The sequence below is a fragment of the Hemitrygon akajei genome, chromosome 23 (genome assembly GCF_048418815.1).
Source record: "Hemitrygon akajei chromosome 23, sHemAka1.3, whole genome shotgun sequence".
Classification (NCBI taxonomy): domain Eukaryota; kingdom Metazoa; phylum Chordata; class Chondrichthyes; order Myliobatiformes; family Dasyatidae; genus Hemitrygon; species Hemitrygon akajei.
The window spans coordinates 15,656,950-15,680,858 of record NC_133146.1 but is presented as its reverse complement, the minus strand read 5'-3'; the positions used below and the strand labels follow the sequence as shown (position 1 = coordinate 15,680,858).

At 42.1% G+C, this 23,909-nt stretch overlaps 1 protein-coding gene across 2 annotated transcripts in view; it reads right to left on the bottom strand.

Moving 5' to 3' along the window:
* The window catches only part of zfyve27 (zinc finger, FYVE domain containing 27), a 208,579-nt gene that overhangs the window by 90,641 nt on the left and 94,029 nt on the right, over positions 1 to 23,909 (bottom strand). For both annotated transcript variants that reach the window (XM_073027028.1, XM_073027029.1), the window contains one exon: positions 12,434 to 12,575. In XM_073027028.1, coding sequence (XP_072883129.1) covers positions 12,434 to 12,575 — 142 coding nt within the window. The remainder of the gene's footprint in view (positions 1 to 12,433; positions 12,576 to 23,909) is intronic.

The window sequence follows — 23,909 nt, the reverse complement described above, 5'->3', positions numbered from 1 at the left end:
TGACCACCGTGTCAGACCTACAGTCTCCCAACCGCACATACTGAGGTCTATCTGTCAAGTAGTCCACTATCCAATCCACCATGTGAGAGTCTACTCCCATCTCCGTTAGTTTGTGCCTTAAGATCTTGGGCTGGATGGTGTTAAAGGCACTAGAGAAGTCAAGGAATGTAATCCTCACAGCACAACTGACCCCATCTAGGTGACTGAGTGCATTTCCTCCAGCTGCTCAGGCTTACTTCAGTTTCTGTGGTCAGCGTGGTGGTATAACAGTGCTTTGCAGTGCCAGCAATCAGTATTCACTCAGCCCCAATCTGCTGCCTTCGCCCCATACCATTCATACCCTGACCAATCAAGAATCTATCATCTTCTGCCTTAAATATGCCTTAAACTGTGGACTTGGCCTCCACAGTTATCTGTAGCAAAGAATTTTACAGATTCATTTCTCTCTGGCTAAAAAAATTTCTCCTCATCTCTGTTCTAAAAGGACACCCCTCTATTCTGAAGCTATATCCTCTGGTCTTAATACTTTCCCACCATAGGAAACATACTCTCCACATTCACTTTATCAAGGATTTTCAACATTTTATAGGTTTCAATGATGTCACCCCTCCCTCTTCTGAATTCTAGTGAATACGGTCCAGAGCCAACAAACACTCTTCATCTGACAAGCCATTCAATCCTGGAATTATTTTTGTGAACTTCCTTTGAACCCTCTCCAGTTTCAGCACATCCTATCTAAGATAAGTAGCCCAAAATTGCTCACAATACTCTAAGTGAGGCCTCACTAGTACTTCGAAAGGGAATGATGAGCAGGCGTAGACAAGATGGGCTGAATGGCCTCCTTGAAAGTCACATTAAAAGATTAGAAATTATTCTTCAAAGTCAAAAGCAAAATTTGGAACACAGGAAGGACACAAACTTTATCATAACAACACCAAAACTTTTAATTCATTGGCGGCAAAGTTCAAGGTTTCGATTATCTATTTAGAACCATATATACAGTAAGCATGCCAAAGACGAACAATCCATAGAGTCAATGTTTTCCCTTTGCTCTCCCCTCATTATCACTATAATCCTTTTTTCTCACCGACATTCTCCTTTTGAATATTCAAATTTGCTCCCATAAGTACAAACTGTAAACATTTTTATTTACACAGCCCGCATTTGAGCGAGATCTTTATGGCGTAGTCTGTTTACACAGTAGCTTGTGTGTGTGAATGCCCAAACCAATTCAGCTGCAGCCAATTCCCATCTTGACATCAAAACAGCAAAGGCACCAACACAGTACTGGATGGCAGAAAGAATTCAAGACAAAGAAATTCAGGGTATCATGATCAGCAGACCAGAAAGTAAACCATTTGATTTATTATTGTTACATGTACTGAGGTACAGAGAAAAAACTTTGTTTGATACATATGAGAGGGAACTGGATGAATACTCATATGGAGAAAGAGATTGGAGCGATATGGGAGAGAGCAGGGGGGAAGAATTAACTCTATGAGTTGTTGCTCATTGCCGTACTAATGTGTGATTCTAAAGAGAATGTCAGAACCTTGAGATATCGCAAATCTTTTCAGCCAATGAAGTAATTGAGAGCTTTGGTGGTGTTATGATGAAATTTAGTCTCTGTTCCACCTCTTGCTTTTGACATTGAGGAATGATTTCACTTTTTTCTCTTACAACATTAAAAGAATTCATTCACCTCATCTCATCTGTGCTAGCTTTCTGGCTATTCCTTATCAATCCCTTTGTTTAGCATACAAACCATTTCATCACAACAGTACATTGAGGTAATACAAGGGAAAACAGTAACAGAATGCAGAATTAAGTGTTACAGTTACAGAGAAAATGCCATGCAGGCAGAAAATAAGTTACACGCCAGAGAGTACAGGTTTAAGAGGAAGAGTAGGGATCTGAGGAGCAACATTTTCACCTAGAGGGTGGTTAGAATCCAGAATGCACTTCCTGAGAGAACCATCAGGCACAGGAACCTTGGGTCCCACACCACCATGTTCAGATACAGTTGTTACCCTACAAGCATCAGGCTCCTGAACCGGAGTGAATAACTTCACTCACCTCAACTCCGAACTGATTCCATAACCTACAGACTCACTTTCAAGGACTCTACAACTCATCTTCTCAGTATTTACTTACTTTTTATTATTTAAGCAGCTGGTGTGCTTTTGCACATTGGTTATTTGTCAGTCTTTGTGTATAGTTTTTTTTTGTAAATTACATTGTATTTCTTTATTTTCCTGTAAATGCCTGCAAGAAAATGAATCTCAGTGATGCCATATTGCAATTCATTTTAATTTGATTTTAACTTTGAGAAGGTGGTAGAGGCAGAGAATCTTGCGGTGTTCAAGAAGTATTTGAAGGAGGGCTTAAGGACTAAGGGCTGAAAGGCCTGTTTCTGGGCTGTACGTTTCTCTAACTATTGTTTCCAATAGAACAAAGATGGAGAACAAAGTTTGGGGTGAAGGAAGATAGTACAGTGACAAAGACAAGGGAAGAAAAAGGAAAACTTTAATGAAAAAAGAACTGACGGATCCAATCCCGTGCAGTTTGTGTCACTAAGTAGTCAAGTTTCTTGCTACCCAACGAACTGAAAGAGCCCTGGGTCAACATGACACGGCCGTCTCCACAGCTAAACCCAGGAAGGATGTTGGGAATTAGAATATATTGAAATTTATATGCTTAAGATTAAAAGGAGGCTGTGCGCTGGTCTTAAAATCAAGGGAATTATTGCTTTTTTAGTATTTTTATCTGGAAGTACTCGACTTCCTTATCACTCAGTAATTCCCTCTTAAAAACAAAGGCCTTCACCTCTCTCTCAGGTTATTACCCAGACACAATGAATTAACTGTCTCAGCAGCAGGAGCACATATTTTGTCAAATGTTTTGAATTATTTTCTGAAACTGGATTACTCGATTAGGATTCACAAGGAGTGGGTTCAGAGGCAACCCTGTGCCCTTCCTGTTAGAATCCCGGGATACATAAGCACACAGTCTCCTGTTAGGAGGCAACATTTACTTATTGAGAGTTATTGACATAGGATATCCCAGTTAAACCCAGAAAGTTTATTTGCAATGGACCAGTGCCCAGTAACTTACTGGAGACAGTACAAACTTCATACAAGTCAGGAGGTTAGTCAGAGACAATTCTCATAGTTCAATGCCACAGGACAAAATGGCACTCGCTTGGGACACCTTGGAAGGATGTAGGGAACACTTACCAGACTGGACATCATGGGCACACACATTAGTCTGCCCTAGGCCGACTAACACATGCATGTACACCCACACTAGTCCAGACACACACATACACCAGACAGACTGGCCTGCGCACACATAAAGACAAATTACAGGCCACCCATGCCCAACGCCACACCCTCCTTCCTTCTAGGCCGAACTGGCAGTAGGTAAAACACTTAAAAAAAAGGAAGAAAATAAGGACCTGTGCCAGTAATGGTAATGTCACTGAATTCTCTCTTGTTGGATCTCGTTTTTGCCTGACTTTTATGCGGTGTGCATGTTACTTCGCATCTCTCTGTCCAGGCTTGGATATCGACCAGCTCTTGCTGCATTTGCCTAGTTTCCTTCGTTATCTGAGCAGTTGCAAATGGTACTAATGTGCAGTCACCAGCAAACAGAGAATCATAGAGCACTACAGCGCACTAGTCCATGCCGGGCTGGGTTTCTGTCTAGTCCCATCTACCTGTACCTGTCCCTCCAAAACTCTCCCATCCATGTACAAATCAAACTTCTCTTAAACGTTACAGATGAACCCACATCCATCAATTCTGCTGGCAGCCCTTTCCACACCTGCACCACCCTCTGAGTGAAGAAGCTCGCCCTCAGATATCTTTTTAATACTTCACCATTCACCTTAAACCCATGATCTCTAGCTTTAGTCTCCCCCAAACTGAGGGAAAATGTGTTGTATGCATTCACCCTATCTATACTCATAACTGTGTATACCTCTATAAGATCTCCTCTCATTCTCTTTACCCTGCAGGGAATAAAGTCCTAACCTATTCAGTCTTCTACAACTCATGTTTTCAAGTCCCAGTAACATCTGCACTCTTTTCAAACATATGGATATCTTTTTCATAGGTAGGGACACAATACTCCAAATTTGGCCTTACTAACGCCTTGTACAACTTCAACATAACATCCCAACACCTGTACTCAATACTCTAACCTCACTCCCTGCTTTTCCATCTTTATTTCAGATTTCAAACACCCGCAGCATTTTGCTTTCAGCGTAAGACTTGCTGATCTGTCTGGCAGCGTGGGTTCAGTCCAGGATTTATTAGAATGTTTAAATTCACAATTAAGCTTTAATTAGAGCACGCTCCCCAGTGAATCAGATTTTAAGCGCCTGGTAATTGTTAACTGAAAAACTTCAAGAAAAAAAAGAGGATTAAAATTCCTGGTCACCTGCAGAATGACTCCTGATGGTTTGTTTTGGCTGGGACCGGGGACGGTGGAAAAGAAGAATGCTTGCATGCTTTTCAGAGTCAGAGGGCGCCGGATTTCCCCGGAGATAATGTGATAGCAATTAAGAAGTTGCTGGTTAATTTATTTTCAAATGGGAAAACAGTTACATGAACACCGGCTCACAATCACTGGAAATGCAAAGACAGTGAGGTAAATCAAGGAATAGTGATTGAAATTAATTAATGGAATTGTTTAAGTAAGATTAAATGGCAGTTTTTGTCAGTGTTTAAGCTTTACTTGCACATCTTCTCCAAATCACACTATCAATGTTTCTCTTTATTCATTTCCGCCTTGCATTCCTCCAGCTTCTCCTTCAACAGGGTATATAATTGAGGACAAATTGGACCCTCATCCAGTCGAAGAACTGATTGTGGACTTCAGGAAGGGGAAGTTGTGAAAAGAGTCAGTGCAGATTAGAAATAATATCTCTTCATTGACAATCAACACAAATGCACCTCAAGCTAACATGTTTAGCCCACGCTTCTACTCTCTCTACATCACAACTTCTCCTACATTTGTTCTTCAATGTTAAACACTCCGATAGATGACTCTTCATTCTCCCACATTCCAAGGAATAAGGACCAAGCCTGGCCAATCCCTCCCTATAACTCAGACTTTCTAGTCTGGGCAACATCCTCAATCTTTTCTGCACTGTTTTCACTTTAACTACGTTTCTCTCCGTCCACAGATGCTGCCTGACCTGCTGAGTATCTACAACATTTGCTGTTTATGTTGCTAATATCCAGCATCTGCATTTAAAAAAAAAGTTTTTGGTTTGATTTTCATATTACCGTAGATTCCGGACTACAGAGCGCACCTGATTAAAAGCCGCAGGCTCTAATTTTAGAAATAAAATCAATTTTTTAATTGTAAAGGCCGCACCGGATTTTAGGCCGCACCGCTACTTTTAAATATACATACGTATCGGTAACACAAATTACGTTGCATATACTTTTTTACTGAACAGCACGAACAACATTCCAATATCTCCTAGCGACTGGTAAAAATATATATACTGCAGCCTACCAGGAAAAGTTATTGATCGACTTTAACTTAAAAGCAGCGTTTTCGCTCGGGTCTAATGTGCTTGCGCAATGCGATCGGGTCTAATCGGGTCTAATCGGGTCTGATGCGCTTGCGCAATGCGATCGGGTCTAATCGGGTCTGACGCGCTTGCGCATTGCGATCGGGTCTAATCGGGTCTGACGCGCTTGCGCAATGCGATCGGGTCTAATCGGGTCTGACGCGCTTGCGCAATGCGATCGGGTCTAATCGGGTCTGACGCGCTTGCGCATTGCGATCGGGTCTAATCGGGTCTGACGCGCTTGCGCAATGCGATCGGGTCTAATCGGGTCTGACGCGCTTGCACAATGCGATCGGGTCTAATCGGGTCTGACGCGCTTGCGCATTGCGATCGGGTCTAATCGGGTCTGACGCGCTTGCGCAATGCGATCGGGTCTAATCGGGTCTGACGCGCTTGCGCAATGCGATCGGGTCTAATCGGGTCTGACGCGCTCGGGTCTTGCTTTTCTTCGAGTATTTTCCATGTTGATGAGGGTGAGTACAAATGACTGATTTACAATAATTTAATTGTGAAAGTGCGCTTGATTTATCGTACAATTTCATTGGACCTCTGTGAACTACTCATCAATTTTATTGGTCTACTGTTATGAGGCAAAATGTTTACGAGGCGGCATGAAAAAAAAACATGTATTAGCCGCTCTGGATTATAGGCCGCAGAGTTCAAAGCTGTTCAAAATGTGGGGAAAAAGTAGCGGCTTATAATCCGGAATCTACGGTAATGCAAATTTTATTTCTTTACATCACATGGATTCACAACTAGAACTTTACTCCCTGTCACGCAAGCACAGATCATCTTAATGCTGACCAAAATAGCAGTGTGAAAAAGAGGAAAAGAAAGAAAAATATCAAGTTTAGAAACAGCCAGCAGGTCAGGCAGAGTCTGTGGGAAAGAAACAGAGTTAACATAGAACTCAGAACAGTACAGCACTGGACAGGCCATTCAGTTCACAATGTGGTGCCAGTCTTAATGTCAATTTATCTTAAGTATCCTCCTCCTGAGTATTGTCCATATCCCTCCATTCCCTTCATATTTATGTCTCTATCTAAAAGACTTAAACTTCAACAGACTGACTGCTTCCACTACTACCCCAGTAACCGATTCAAGCATTCTCTATATAAAAAACTTGCCCCTCATATCGCCTTTAGATTCTCTCCCCCCACAAAAGAAACCCTTATCCCACTAACCTTAAAAGTATGTTCTCTGGTGCTTGACATTTCTATGCTTGCTACGCCTCTCCTAATTTTAAAACCTCTATCAGGTGTCCCCACAGCCTGCAAACGTGGAAGAACAACCCATGCCTGTCAACCTTTCCTTATAACTTACACCCTCTAATAAAGGAATTAGGGAATAGAGTCACGTGGCACAGAAACTAGCTGGTCCAACTGGTCCATGCTGAACACGATCCCTCATTTGCCTGTGCTTGGCTAATTTCCAAAGTCAAAGTAAATTTATCATCAAAATATGTATATGTTACCAGAGATTTAATTTCTTGCAGGCATTTATAGGGAAATAAAGAAATACAGTAGAAATTATGGAAAAATCACACACAAAGACTGACCAACAACTAATGTGCAAAAAGTGGAATTACTTCAGAGTTGTGGTGTGTGAGGTTACTCTTGCTCGTTCAGGAGTCTGATGGCTGTATCCCTCTAAATCTATCGTGTCTATGTATCTGTCCAACTGCCTTTTAAAGTTTGTTATTGTACCTGCCTCATCCGCTTCCCGAGGCAGCTCATTCCACATAGATTCCATACATTACGTAAATAAGTTCTCTCTCAAGTTTCTAGTAAATCTTTCCCTTCGCACCTTAAACCTATGCCCTGCAGTTTTTGATTCTTCAACCCTGGGAAAAGGATTGAGTTCATTCATCTCATCTGTCCCCCTCATTCACTCTGTAAGTCACCTCTCAGTTTCCCAGACCCCAAGGAATAAATTCCTAGTCTGTCCAAAATCTCAATCCCTCAAGTCCTGACACATTTTAACTGGGCACATTTTGACTGGGCTTTGACCAATATAAAGCAAAGGACAGAAACAAAATGATTAATTGACTGAGGTGGAAAACCAGTAGGAGATCAAGACAATAAAGAGGTAATTTGCCTCCTCTGCAATACACTTAACGTGAATTATCTACATGCCAACAGTATCATTAATGGTTAACAGGCCGGTAAGCCAGGGACAAAGTCAAGAAGGTCAGTAATTCTGATGAAGCCAAATTGCAACAGGACCTCTTGACAAAGCCAGCAGTAATACAATACGCAGGACAAGGTCCGCTAGTTATCAAGTGGACTCAGGCAGAAGCAGCTGTGCAATGGAATAATTCAAACCTTAAAGAAAAAAAAGTAACTACTTCTGCCCCACACTCCACCCCTCCCCAAGGGCTTCCCCTTGTGATGGAGCCAAAAGTCATAAAATCCAGAGCAATTAGATTACAAAAAGCCTTCAAAAGGAGAAGCATAGATTCAAGTTTCCATGTGAGGGAAGGCAGGTCATATTATGAAACACCAATTTTCCCTTTCCCAGAACTCTCATGTGACACACAGACTTCTCTGTGTCACTCCTTTGGCCAAAGTCAGTCAAATATAGTGCAGCTATTTATGCTGGCAGCCCAGGGGGACATCTAAAGGGGCCCGAGTTGTTGGATGAGGGCTCTACAAATGAGCAGAGGTTCCCCAATGGTTCAGAGCTCTGGCATGTCCATTATAAAACTTCTACGATCTGTAATGTGCAGCCTGAAAGGAGGAGGGAAGCCAGTTCAATAGAAACCTTCAAAAGGGAATTAGATCTTCATTTACAAAAAAAATGAAAAAGCTAGGGAGTGTAGTTAATTGGAACTTCCGTCAGAGAACCAGCAATGCAAGATGCAGATGTTGGAACACCCCCCAATGCTGGCCTCATCCCTGATGTTGATCACTCACAGAACCTCCCCCAACTCTCCTAGCTCCTCCTCAAAGCTGCCATGTTGAAAGGGTAGTTAAGAAGGCATATGCTATATTGCCCTTAATTACTCAGGGGATTTAGTTCAAGAGCCAGAAGGTAATGCTTAAGCTCTATAAAACCCTGGTTAGACCAAACCTGGAATATTACATTCATTTCTAGTCACCTCTTATAGGAAAGGCGTTGAAGCATTATAGAGGGTGCAAAGGAGATTCACTGGGATACTGCCTGGATTAGAGATCATGTTACAGGTTGAGTGAGCTGAAGCTTTTCTCTTTGGAGCAAAGGAGGATGAGGGATGATTTAATAGAGGTGTACAAGATGATAAAAGACATAGGTGGAATGGATACCCAGGGATTTATTTCCAGAGCTAATATAAGAGGTCATAATTTTAAGGTGCTTGGAGGGAAGTATGGGGTGATGTCAAAGGCAAGTTCTTTACACGGAGAGTAGTCGGTGCATGTAACATCCTGCTGGGGATGGTGGTAGAGGCAGATAAGTTAGGGACACGAAAGAAACTTTTAGATAGGCACATAGATGAAAGAAAAAGATGGAGGACTATGTAGGAGGGAAGGGTTACATTGATCTTAGAGTAGGTTAAAAGGTCGGCACAACATTATGGACCAAAGGGCCTGTACTGTACCGTACTGATCTGTGTTCTATGTTCCATGCACCACTCCTTTTGCCCAGGCAATGGGTCTTTCACCGAATATCACCTGTGCCAAACCATGCTTGATTATACCCTGTTACATTTTCTAGATTGGTTAGGTACACTGAAAGGTGCTGCCTCCATTAAAATGTTGTGGAACTGAAATTTTTCTTTTTTATTTGGGCACACCCGATATCAGAATACTCTGAGCGTTAGCTAAACTCAGGTTTGGGGAGCAACACTTTAAGATTCCTGCTTCTTCAGCCCTTTACCTTTTCCACTAATCAGCTCCCAGCTTCTCACTTCAGACCCGACTTGCCCACCCTCCACCCTCCCTCTCGCCTGGTCTCACCTATCACCTGACAAGCTTGTACTCCTTCCCACCCTCCACCCTCCCTCTCGCCTGGTCTCACCTATCACCTGACAAGCTTGTACTCCTTCCCACCCTCCACCTTCTTATTCCGGCTTCCACTCCCTTCCTTTTCAGACATGAAGGGTCTCAGCTTGAAACTATGCTGTCTGATCTGCTGAGGTCCTCCAGCATTTTGTTTTTGTTCCTCTGGAGTTCCAGCAATCTGCAGAATCCCTTGCTTCTGCAATTAAAGATTTGTTTCATGAGGAGAATGATGCATTTCACTGTACGTTTTGATGTATATGTGACAAAAAGATGGACTCTTGACCTCACAGTCTACCTTGCACCTAATTGTCTACCTGCACTGCACTCTCTTTGCAACTATAACACTTTATTTTGCAGTCTGTTATTTTACCTTGTACCACCTCAATGCATGGTTGTGATGAACTGATCGGTAGGAAAGGTATTGCAAACAAGTTTTCTCTGTACCTTGGTACCCGTGACAACAACAAGCATCGGGATGAAGCATGTTCACTACCTGTCACAAGTACCCGAACTGCTTCCTCTCCCAGACCGAGAGTCTATACAAGTTCATACCTTCCAATGACACTCCCAGCTAATCAACAAAATCTATCCTGGTGTCAGTACAAAGAAAGTGCAGTAAAGGATATTACTATCAAATGTTAATCCTTTTGGTCCTCTTGATTTTTTCCCCCATGAATTTTACACCATCTATCTGCTGGTGTTCAGAATGATTTTAACTTCAAGCACATCTTAGGGAATGAGGACGTATCTTCCATGCTATCCCATGAACATTCTGAGCAGCAAGGTCCAGTGTAGAAAAGAGTTCAGTGGAGACAGAAGATAAACTGCAAGTGCTCGAAATCTGCAGCAACACAAGGAATGCCCTCAGCCTGAAACAGCGAGGATCTATCTCTCTCCACAGATGCTGCCTGACCAATTCAGTTCTTTCAGCATTTTGTAGATAAATCTCCCTCTACACCCAGCTATAGGGCACTCCCAGGACAGGGACAGCACAGGTTAGATACAGAGTGAAACTCCCTCTACACTGTCCCATCACACACTCCCAGGACAGGGACAGCACGGGTTAGATACAGAGTGAAGCTCCCTCTACACTGTCCCATCACACACTCCCAGGACAGGGACCAAGGGGTTAGAGAGAGTAGAGTTTCCTCCTTGCCGAGCACTTGAAGCTCATGTACATATTAGTAACAGAGAAAAAAATGCTCTATTAATTATGTCCAGCAAATATCTCTGGCACTGAGGGATTTCCGTACAGATTAAAACACTCCTGCACCAACAATGTGGCTTCATTCCAGCAGCCCCTGCTGCACAATGCTACTTAATACATTTAGAAGGACTCATGGTCCAGATTCCTCTTAAAATGGAGTGTAATGTGATAACATTTTTGATCTCTGTGCCAAAAGCAAGACAGGAACTTCTATCATGCAAAAACCATTTAGCAAATCAATTGGGAAGATGAGCCTGGGAGCTGTAAAAATAAAGGAACAGTCTGTCCAGTCTGTTTTTTAACCAAGAGGTTATTAAAATGAAGTTAAATTTTGCAGAGCGCTTACATTGCTGCCTTTCTGCAGCTGGGACCTAAAGTCTTATCCAAAACCAACACACACTGGTTGCCAAAAAACAAGATGCTGTAGAAACTCAACAGGTCAGGCAGCATCTATGGAGGGAAGTGGGCAGGCAACATTTCAGGTGAAGACCCTTCATCAGGACCGAAGGAATAGAGGGGAGAAAGCCAGTATAAAGAAGTGAGGGAAGGGGTTGGGGCAAGAGCTGGCAGGTTACAACTGGAGAAGGAAGTTGACTAGCAGATGGAGTCAGGTACAGGAGGGAAAGGGGGAGATAGCAATGGAGACTGGGAGGTGCCAAAGGACAGCAAACGATGGGACCTGAGAAGGAAGGAAGGTTAAGATTGGAACAGAGTAAGGGGAGTGGGGATAGCAGATGGGAACATTAGGGTTAGGGAACCCAGTAAGAAGAGTGTGTGGGTGATGGACAGATGGAGGGGTTGGAGAATGGGAAAGAAACAGGGTTATGGGGATGGGAGGAAGTACAGAGATTAGAAAGAAGGGGATGTCAGAGATAACCTGGGAAGGATCAGGCGGTGAGAGAAAGGGACAAAGGATGAGCAGGTTATGTGAAATTGGAGAATTCAGAGTTCTTGCTATTGGGTCGAAGACCACATAGAAGACTAAAGATTAGCTTTATTTGTAATATGTACATTGAAACATAAAATAAAATATGTTATTGAGACTGAGATGTACTGGGAGTAGCTCACAAGTGTTGCCATGCTTCCAATACCAAAATAGCATACCCACAACTTACTAACTCTAATCCATGTGTCTTTGGAATGTGAGAGAAAACCAGAGCACCCCGAGGAAATTCAAGCAGTAATGGGAAGATGCACAAACTCCTTACAGACAGCAGCGGGAACTGAACCTAATCACTGACACTGCGCTACGCTAAACACTAAACTACTGGGCTGCCCATCTACTAGGATGATATGCCTCTAGTTCTTGAATCACAAACCCTGAGAAAGAGATTCTGCACATTCAACCTCTCCATGCCTCTCATGATTATATACACCACTATAAGATTACTCGTCTTTTTCCTACACTCCAGTGAACAAAGTCCAAACTTGTTCACCCTCTCTCCATAACTCCATCCCTCAAATTCTGGCAACATCCTCATAAATCTCTTCACTCCTTCCATCTTAATTATAGAAAAATAGTTTTGTTTAATTTTCTACAACAATGGCTCTAAGAACGTTAGACACCCATGAACATTTTCAGTCTCAACTCTCACAGGAAATAGTTGATGAACAAGCACAGTGAGGTTAAATAATGAAACCCAGGAGATTTCTGCTCACCATAGTTGTTGGTAGGATAACGTTTCCTCAGTTTCTCAGTCAGCTTGGAGACTTTACTCCTGATTGGCTCATTTTTGAAGAATCCATTGTCCTGCATGGTCAGATCGTAATCCCCACCGCACTGGGAGACATCGTCATCCTCCTAAGCTCAGGACGCAAAACAAAAGCAGTCATCAGATCAGTCAGTGTTTAAATGTAAGACTTTTATAAGAGTCGAAATATATTCAAAACTTTAAGATGTTTTATGTAATTTCATGTGACAAAATGGAACCTGTGTAATCCCGTAGTGTTTTGCTATAAGCTCAGTGTGTACATTTCAAGAGGCATATAACGTCCTGATTGATCATTGCTCATTGTGTAACTATGGGGAGGTTGATAACTGCTGGCCTTGAGTAAAGCAGCTGTGAAGGAAATAACTCGCAGAACAGATAACAGCCAAAGAATAGACTGTAAACTAGTGTAAAAGACAAACTTTGTTAGCTGTAAATCAAAAGCAGCCTCCACCCATGAGGAGTGGAGGTAAAGTAAATGGAAATCTGAGATAAAGCAGATAATGCTGGAAACACACAACAGGTCAGCCAGCTTCTGTGGAGAGTAAAACAGAGTTAGTACTTCATGTCTGAGACTGTCAGAATAGGAAGGCAAATTGATGCCCCTAATAGCACTGCTGAAGACCAAGGTACAATTCTACCTCTTGCACTGTCTTTGTGGAATTTGCCTGTTTTCCCTGCGGCCACAAGGGCTCCACACAGGTGCTATGGTTTCCTCCCACATACGGGTCAACAGGTGTACAGCTGAATTCGCTGGGCATTCTAGGTTGGTGCTGGAAAGGTGACAACAACAGGGTAGCAGGGTGCCGCAAGCACATCCTTAGGTTGCGTTGGTTATGGAGCACTACAGCACGGAAGAAGGACCCTCGGCCCATCCAATCCATGCTGAACTATTACTCCGCCCAAACTCTTTAACCTACACCTAGACCATTGCCCTCCCATCCATGTACTTACCTAAACTTCTCTTAAATATTGAAATAGGACCCGAATCCACCACTTCTGCCAGCAGCTCATTCTACATTCTCACCACCCTCAGGGTGAAGAAATTCCTCCTCATGTTCCCCTTAAATATTTCACCTTTCACCCAAACCCATAACCTCTAGTTCTAGTCTCACCAAACCCCAGTAGAAAAAGCCTATTTACATTTACCCATCCATACCCCTCAATTTTGTATCTCTCTATCAAATCTCCCACCATTCTCCTGAGTTCTAGGGAATAAAGTCCTAACCTATTCAGACTTTCCCTATAACTGAGGTTCTCAAGACCCTGTAACATCTTTGTAAATTTTCATTTGGTTGTTAGCATAAACAATACATTTCATCGTATGCTCCAATGTACATGTGATAAATAAATGAATCTGAATCGGAAATTCTAGTGTTCACAATACAGTAATCTGCTACATTCCTGAATTGATCTTTCTTAGGACTGACCTGAGGAGCAATGCTGGTTAGCATCAGGGAACTTAATGTTTTTTCCCCCTGGTTTCCAATGGGAAAGACAGACATCACCTGCAACAACAGCAAACTCCCACTGTAAGCCTCTAAACTACTCTCCAATCTACTCAAATGTTCTTTTTCTCCCCTTCCTAGGATATGGGCATTGCTAATTGTCGTCCCAGAGGAAGCAATTACGATCCAACCACAGTGGCGAGTGTGGAGACAAATGTAACCCGCACCGGAGAAGTGTAACAGATTTTCTCCCCTGAAGAACAAGAGAGCACCAAATTATAAACACAAGAGATTCTGCATATGCCGGAAAACCAGAGCAACATACACACACAAAGTGCCAGAGTAACTCAGCAGATCAAGTAGCATCTATGGAGAGGAATAAACAGTGGATACTATGGGCCAAGATCCTTCATCCTTTCTAAAGTATGGCTGTCAGAATTGTACACAATATTCCAAAGATTATCATACACCGTTGATCCAGGACCTAGTATACTCTATGCCTCCTTCACTACCTTTACACCTGTCCTGACATTTTCTGTGATCTTTGCACTTGTACACCAGGGGCCCCTAGTTCCTATTCCCTACGGCTTTACCATGTCTAACCCTTAGTAGATCTCCAAAAACACATCTCCTCAAGCTTATTAGGGTTAAATTCTGTTTACTGTTGTCCTGTCCAGCTTACCATCTAATCAATGTCATTTTTTGTGTCATCAGAAATGGTGGTTAGCATTATGCTTTACAGCATTAGTGACCTAGGTTCAATTCCTGCTACTCTTGGTAAGAAGTTTGTATACACTCCCAATGACTACATGGGTTTCCTCCCACATTCCAAAGATGTATGGGTTAGGAATAGTAAGTTAGAACATAGAACAGTACAGCACAGAAACAAGCTCTTCAGCCTACAATGTTGTGGCAATCCACTAAATCAGTAATCAAATAGACAACCTAACTATTCCCTCTGCCTACTCGAAATCCATATCCTTCCATTTTCCTCATATTCAAAGATTCAAATATTCAAAGCACATTTCTTATGAAAGAATAAATTATGCACCTTGACATATGTCTGCTGATAGGCACCTACAAAGCAAGAAACTTGAATAACTCAATTTAAAAAAAAGAAACCAAACTGCGCAGAGAAAGAGAGAAAAAACACCATGCATTCATGTGTCCACCTAAACATCTCTTAAAAGTACATAATGCATCTGCCTCTACCAGCTTTCCAGACATCCACTACCATGTAAAAAACAATTGCCCCTCACATCTCCTTTGAAATTACCCCCCTCACCTTAAATACATGTCCTCTGATATTAGACATTTCAACCTTGGGAAAAAGATACTGCTTATCTACTCTATCAATGCCTATCATAATCTTATAAATCTCTACCAGATCTGCCCTCAGCCTCCACCGCTCCTGAGAGCTTGTGTAAACTCTCAATATTGGTCATACCCTCTAATCCAGGTAGCATCCCAGAATTTCTACTGCACCCCGTCCAAAATGTCAACATCCTTCCTACAACGGGGAGAGCGGAACTGTATGCAATACTCCAGATTTGACCTAACTAGAGTTTTATAAAGCTGCAACACAACTTCCTGATTTTAGAACTCAATGCCGCAACTAATAAAGAGATTCATGCCATATGCCTTCTTAACCACCCTATTAACTTTCAGACATAGCCTATTAACATAGCCACTTTTAGAGAGCTATGAACTTGTACCCCGAGATACCTCAGCTCATTTACATTATTAAAGAGTCTTGCCGTAAAAAACTTTGTGGGCATGCTACGTTGGTGCCTGAAGCATAGTGGCACTTGAGCGATCATTGATGGTCATTAATGCAAATGGCACATGCCTCAATGTATATATGACAAATAAAGCTATTATTATCATTTCTTTAAAGGGAACCCTCCTCATCAACAATGCCACCAAATTTTGTCTCATTTGCAAATTTAATAACCATTCCTCCTACATTCACATCTGTGTTATTATATATATGTTGTTATGTATATGACCAACAGCAAGGGTCCCAGCACTGATCCCTGTGTGCATCATTACTTAATATTGGAACAATTCATTACAAAAACAAACTATTCAAAGCTTAAAATCCAAAGGGTTTTATTTTTTTGGACTCTGTGAAAATTGCTAGACATAGTCCAAGCTTTTTAAAAGTTTCTAAAGACTGTTAACCACAAAGCGAGTCACACAGCATTTCAGACAAGCAGCCTGGTTAAGTGTTTGCACACGCCTGACAGAGAGACTAGCACCAGAATTGTTTCGACTAACCACTGCAGTGGAAGGAACAACACACATTTTTTGTGGCTTGAGATGCACTAAGAACCCCCATCTCCCTGTCCAAATAAGAGCTAACAAGGTAAAATGAAATGCTTCTCGTTCTCTGGAGGCTTCTTTGGAAAAAATTAAAATTAACTCAGCAATGTCACAAGGCCAAAAGAAACGTACTGTACTCTCAGAGATCTTGTTAGGGTGCCTTGAGCACCAAAGTTAAACCAGATCTACTGAGGGTCATCCAATAACTTATTGGATAAGGCAGGTAATTGGTTTAATACTGTCACATGTACCAGAACACAGAGAATATCCAGGGTGGGAGGGATTCTTCATTACACTGGGTGGTTCACAAGGCAGCAAGACATGCAGACAGACTCAATGGAGGGGAGGCTAGTTTCTGTGATGTGCTGAGCTGTGTTGAAAACCCTTTGCAGTTTTCTTGTAGTCACGGACAGAGCAGCTGTCATATCAAGCTTGATGCATCCAGATAAGATGGTTTCTATGATGGATCCCTAAGGGTCCTTGTCACATGTACTTCAAAATTTACAGTATCCTTGTTTGCCCAACACTTTCAGGCCATGGGACTGGATATAGAAATATGAACACAGATTCTGCAGATGCATGGAATCGAGCAACACACATAAAATGCTGGAGGAATTCAGCGAATCCGGCACCATCTATGGAGTAAACAGCTGAGTTTCAGGCTGAGACTGGACTCTAATCCTGATGAAGGGTCTTAGCCAAAACACTGACTGCTTATTCTCCTCTGTAGATGCTGTCCGACTTGTGGAGCTCCTGCAGCATTCTGTGGATACAGAATGGGCTTGGTGGAAAGAGGCAGAGGGTGGTGGTGGAGAGTTACTTTTCAAATTGGAACACTGCTGCGTCGCAGAGAGCAGTGTTGGGACCTCAGTTGTTTTTCATGTATATTAACTAATTGGATGAAAACGTAAATAGCATGATTGGTAAGTTTGCTGACGACAGCAAAATTGTTGGTGTAGTAGACAGTGAAGATGGCTGTCTAAGACTATAACAGGATCTAGATCAACTGGGGATGTGGGAAAGGAATGGTAGATAACTTAAACATGCCAAGTGATGCATTTTGTGCAATTAAATCAGGGCAGGACATATACAGTGACTGTAATGTCCTGGGGTGTGCTGTAGAACAGACCTAGGGATAGATGTCATGTTATGTACAGCTGTACAAGATGTTGGTCAGACTGCACCTAGAGTAGTAAATGGAGTTTTGGTCACCATTGTTTTTTAAGGATGATGATGAAGCTCGGGAGGGTGGTGGGACTGGAGGGCGAGTTAAATATTGGGCAACAACTATTTTGCCTTGAATGAAGGAGGTTGATGGGTGATCTCACAGAGGTTCATAAAGTCATGAACGGCATAGATAAAGTGAATGGGTAGAGTCTTCTTCCCAGGGTAGGGGAGTCTAAAAGCAGAGAACATACAGTTGGTTTAAGTTGAAAGGGGAGAGAATTAAAAGAGACCCAAGGGTCAAGTTTATCCACAAAGAGGTAAGTGGACAGAGGTTCCAGAGGAAGCAGTACAGGCCAGTACAATTACAACTTTTAAAATACATTTAGACATAGGTATATGGATAGAAGGATTTAGTGGGATAGGGGCTAAACGAAGGCAAATGGGACTAGCTTAGCTGGGCAACTTGGTTGGGCTATGGTTGGGTGGGCAACTTGGTTGGGTCAAAGGGCCTGTTTCCAGCTGGGAGACACCAACATTTTTTCTTGGGATAGTGTAAAATGGAATTTCTGTCAAAGATAATCCATCAATGTGAATCTACAACACCTGGATCTCCATCATTAACATAGGCATGTGCTTTGGTTGGGGAGGAATTACTGAAGGTTCAGGAAGTGGATAATAGCCACCTTTCGACTACACAAATGCTGAACATACGTTTATTGTTAACGAGGAGAATTCTAGGCGAAAATGATGTCCTTAAATATTTATGTTCACTACCAGCATCAAATATATTCAAGCTGAGTGTAGTGAGAAGGGACAGACCCCCTGGTTTTCTGCCTAGTAATGACCATCAGCATGAGGATAAAGGGAAAAGAGAAAGTAGTGTAGCAATTTAAAAGGAAAATTGTGGCAATATTCAGTAGGCTTGGAAACATAAAGCATAGAAGACTCAAAAGCCCATCTTGCCCAAGGCAACTAAAATGGCTATCTCAACTAGACATCCTGATTGAAGTGAGGAAGAGACAATTAGCTTTATTTGTCACATGTACTTCAAAAGTTCAAAGTAAGATCTATCAGAGTACATACATGCCACCGCACACAACTTTGAGATTCTTTTTCTGTGGGCATGCTTAGCAAATCTATGGAACAGTAACTGTAAAGAGGATCAATGGAGAACAAATTGCAAGTGTGAATATAAATAAATAGCAATAAATAACGAGCATGAAATAACAGATAAAGAGTCCTTAAAGTGAGACCATCGGTTGTGGGAACACCAGAAGTAGAATGAGTGTAGTGAAATGTGTCATTTGGGCCAAATCGAATCAGCAAGGATTGTGCTGGGCAGCCTACAAGCATCACCATGGTTTGGGCACCAATAAAGCCTTCCCACAACTTACTAACACTAACCAAACGTCTTTGGAATATGGGAGGAAAATGAAGTACCCACTTGGAGGAAACCCATAACTTCATGAGGAAAACATATGAATTCCTTACAGACACCCGCGAGATCTGAATCCCGATTTTTCAATCTGGTGCTGTTATGCTAATCACTATGCTGCCATCCTGCCTGTGAATAGGAGACCAAGGTTGGCAGAATGGAAAGCGACTCACTGAAGGAACCACCTCTTGCCCAGTTAGGGCGACGGCAAGGTACAATAGCCACATTTCCAGGGGCACCTGGCGCAGTAGCGTAACGGTTAGCACATCACTTTACAGTGGGTTCAATTCCCACTGCTATCTTTAAGGAGTTTGTATCTTCCCTAGTGATCCCATGGGTTTCCTCCAGATGCTCCGGTTTCCTCCCACATTCCAAAAAGGGTTAATGAATTGTGGGCATGCAACGCTGGTGTTATAAGGATGGCGACACTTGCAGGCTGCCCGGAAATGTCACATTCACTGTATGTTTCAATGTACATGTAACCAATTAAGCTAATCTTCTGTTAGAAAGAAAACGGCATAGACACACAAACGTTTTTCCCTTTCAGGGTTGTTTTGAAGACCCTGACCTGGAGTTACACGCTGACTTCAGTTCTTTGCGGGAATGGGACCCGCTCTCGGGGTTTCACAACTGGCCATTGTTAGACACGCCAAGAGTGCAGCCTAAGAGCTTTGCTTGCCTTCAGAGGTCCAAGATTTCGTGGCTCTGGAGCCAGGGGGATCGAAGGTCAGGGTCCCAGGAGATCGGTGTGCCGTGGGAGTCAGAAGATCTATGGCTGTGTGCCCAGAGACCTGAGATCTTTGGGCATAGAGCTCAGAAAAAGCAACGCAATGGACTTTTAAAATCGTAAACCAGCAAGTTGTTTGTTATGCTTCCCCTCTCGCTGTGAAACCGAGACACCTCTTTCTCCCTTATGAGGGAGAGAGAGAGCCTGTGGTATGTCAAATACCGGGTGAACGAGTAGTCTTTGGGGTACTGCAAGTCAGTGTCTTTGCTGTTGCTTTGCTGCACGCTTGAGTGCTCGGTGGCGGGTGCCGATGCACTTTCTTTTGCTGTTGGAGGAGGCGGATTCTTGCTTGCTGCCGCTTATGCGCGGGAGGGAGGGGAGCTGGGGAAGAGAGGACTTTGGGGTTCTAACATTTATTCTGTCATTCATTCTTTGGAGGTACTCCTCTGCTTTTGTGGATGGTCGCAACAAAGTAAAAGCATTTCAGGATGCATATTGTATACATCTCTCTGACATTAAATGTAAAATTTGGAACTTTAAAACGTTTGAACATTTGGATACACACGTGTACAGAGACAGAGGAGAGCACACAAACTGAGCAACAAGGAGAAAACACAGACACAGAGAAGCAGAAATGCAGATACCGTGACTTGTGTGCACACATACAATGTCTATAAAAAATATTCACCACCCCATGGAAGTTTTCATGTTTTATAACATTGAATCAACAGTGGATTTAATTTGGCTTTTTTTGACACAGATCAACAGAGAAGGACTTTCGTGTCAAGATAAAAACAGATCTCTACAATGTAATCTAAATGAATTACAAATATAAAACACAAATAATTGATTGCATAAGAATTCCCCCCCCCCTCCTTAATATGATACACCAAATCATCACTGGTGCAGACAATTGGTTTTAGAAGTTACATAATTTGTTAAAATGGAGATCTGTTTTTGGAGGCCTATGTGCAGTCAAGGTGTTTCGATTGATTGTAGTAAAAATACACTTGTTTCTGGAAGGTCCAACTGCCGGTGAGTCAGTATCCTGGCAAAAACTACATCATGAAGACAATCCAAGTAGCTCACGAAAAGGTTATTGAAAAGTACAAGTCCGAAGGTGGATAGAAGAAAATTTCCATGTCACTGAATATCCCTTGGAGTACAGTTATGTCAATCATCAACAAATGGAAAGAATATGGCACAGCCATTAATCTGCCTACAGCAGGCTGCCCTCAAAAACTGTGTGACCGTGCAAGAAGGGGACTAGTGAGGGAGGCCACGAAAAGACCTGTGACAACTTTGGAGGAGTTACAAGCTTCAGTGGGTGAGATGGGAGAGACTGTGCATACAATAACTGTTGCCTGGGTGCTTCAGCAGCTGCAGCTTTAAGGGAGAGTGGCAAAGAGAAGGTCACTGTTGAAAAAAACTCACATGAAATCTTGGATAGAGTTTACCAGAAGGCAGGAGGGAGACTCTGAAGTCAGCTGGAAGAAGGTTCTATGGTCCGATGAAATCAAAATTGAGCTTTTTGGCCATCAGACTGAACGCTGTGTTTGGTATAAGCCCAAAACCGCACATTATCAAAAACACACCATGCCTACCATGAAGCATGGTGGAGCCCGCATAATGGTGTGGGATGGTTCTTTGCAGCAGGGCCCCAAAAGGCTTGTGAAGGTAGGGGGTAAAGTGAATGCAGCAAAATACAGGGAAATCCTGCAGGAAAACCTGATGCAGTCTGCAAGAGAACTGTAACTTGGCAGAAGATTTGTTTTCCAGCAAGACAATAACCCCAAGCATAAGTCAAAGCTACACAGGAATGGCTTAAAAACAACAAAGTTCATGCTCTGGCGTAGCCAAGTCGGTGTCCAGACCTCAAACCAACTGAGAATTTGTGGTTGGACTTGAAAAGGGCTGTTCACTCACGATCTCCATGCTATATGACATATCTTGAGCAGTTTTGTAAAGAATGGGGAAAAATTGCAGTGTCTAGATATGCAAAGCTGACAAGAGACCTATCCAGACGGACTCAAGGCTGTAATTGCTGCCAAAGGTGTATCTACTAAATACTGACTTGAAGGGGATGAACACTTATGCAATCAATTATTTTGTGATTTAGTGGCATGCGAAAGTTTGGGCACCCCGGTCAAAATTTCTGTTACTGTGAATAGCTAAGTGAGTAAAAGATGACCTGATTTCCAAAAGGCATAAAGTTAAAGATGACACATTTCTTTAATATTATAAGCAAAATCACTTTTTTATTTTTTTATCTTTTAGTTTCAAAATAACAAAAAAGGAAAAGGGCCCAAAGCAAATGTTTGGGCATCCTGCATGGTCGGTACTTAGTAACACCCCCTTTGGCAGTTATCACAGCTTGTAAACACTTTCTGTAGTCAGCTAAGTGTCGTTCAATTCTTGTTTGGGGGATTTTTACCCATTCTTCCGTGCAAAGTTCTGTGAGATTCTTGGGCTGTCTTGCATGCACTGCTCTTTTGAGGTATACCCACAGATTTTCTATGATGTTTAGGTCAAGGGACTGTGAGGACCATGGCAAAACCTTCAGCTTGTGCCTCTTGAGGTAGTCCATTGTGGATTTTGTGATGTGTTTAGGATCATTATCCTGTTGTAGAAACCATCCTCTTTTCATCTTCAGCTTTTTTACAGACAGTGTGATATTTGTTTCCAGAATTTGCTAGTATTTAATTTAATTCATTCATCTCTCTACCAGTGAAATGTTCCCCGTGCCACTGGCTGCAACACAAGCCCAAAGCATGATCGATTCAGCCCCGTGCTTAACAGTTGGAGAGGTGTTCTTTTCATGAAATTCTGCACCCTTTTTTCTCCAAACATACCTTTGCTCATTGCGGCCAGAAAGTTCTATTTTAACTTCATCGGTCCACAGGATTTGTTTCCAAAATGCATCAGACTTGTTTAGATGTTCCTTTGCAAACTTCTGACGCTGAATTTTGTGGTGAGGACACAGGAAAGGCTTTCTTCTGATGACACTTCCATAAAGGTCATATTTGTGCAGGTTTCACTGCACAGTAGAACAGTGCACCACCAGTCCAGAGTCTGCTAAATCTTCATGAAGTTCTTTTGCAGTCAAACGGGGGTTCTGATTTGCCTTTCTAGCAATCCTATGAACAGTTCTCTCGGAAAGTTTTCTTGGTCTTCCAGACCTCAACTTGACCTCCACCGTTCCTGTTAACTGCCATTTCTTAATTACATTACAAACTGAGGAAACGGCTACCTGAAAACACTTTGCTATCTTCTTATAGCTTTCTCCTGCTTTGTGGGCATCATTTATTTTAATTTTCAGAGTGCTAGGCAGCTGCTTAGAGGAGCCCATGGATGGTGATTGTTGGGACAAGGTTTGAGGAGCCAGGGTATTTATAAAGCTTTGAAATTTGCATCAGCTGGCCTTTCCTAACAATGACTGTGAACAAGCCATAGCCCTAACAAGCTAATTAAGGTCTGAGACCTTGGTAAAAGTTATCTAGGAGCTCAAATCTCTTGGGGTGCTCAAACTTTTGCATGGTGCTCCTTTCCTTTTTTTCCACTCTAAAATTGTACAAAACAAAAATAATACATTAATCTTGCTTAAAATGTTGAAAAGAATGTTTCATCTTTAACTTCATGACTTTTGGAGATCACTTCATCTTCTACTCACTTAACCATTCACAGTAACAGAAATTTTGACCAGGGGTGCCCAAACTTTTGCATGCCACTGTATATTTGTAATTAATTTAGGTCACTTTGTAGAGACCTGTTTTCACTTTGACACAAAAGCGTCTTTTTTGTTGATCAGTGTCAAAAAAGCTAAATTAAATCCACTCTGATTCAATGCTGTAACACAAAACATAAAATCTGCTAAGGGGTGGTGAATACTTTTTATAGGCACTGTACACTGGCATGGGTATGCATACAAAATTAACCTAACTTTCATTTGAATTCATTTTGGGCAGGAGGATTCCTGCATTTTGAACCATCCTCAGACTTGGCAACACTTCAATGCCGGAAAATTAAGCCACTCAGTCATTGATGCAGCAAGATTAGACCAGTGATTCACGACATACTTCATTTGGTATTAGCCTGACCTAGGCACCCAATAGTTAGGCTTGGAATCTGTAGCAGTGCGAGTAGGATTTGTTCAAATTACCCATGTAAATATATTTTAAGCCATCCTGTAATCCTTTAATGAGCTTTCAAATGTTTAAAATGTCAGTGGATTAGTTTCATACGAACAATACCTCATTGAAAAGAAATTCATTGTAAAGCAGTTAGGATGAAGTATAAAGTAAACACATGTTCCTGGCTCTGGATG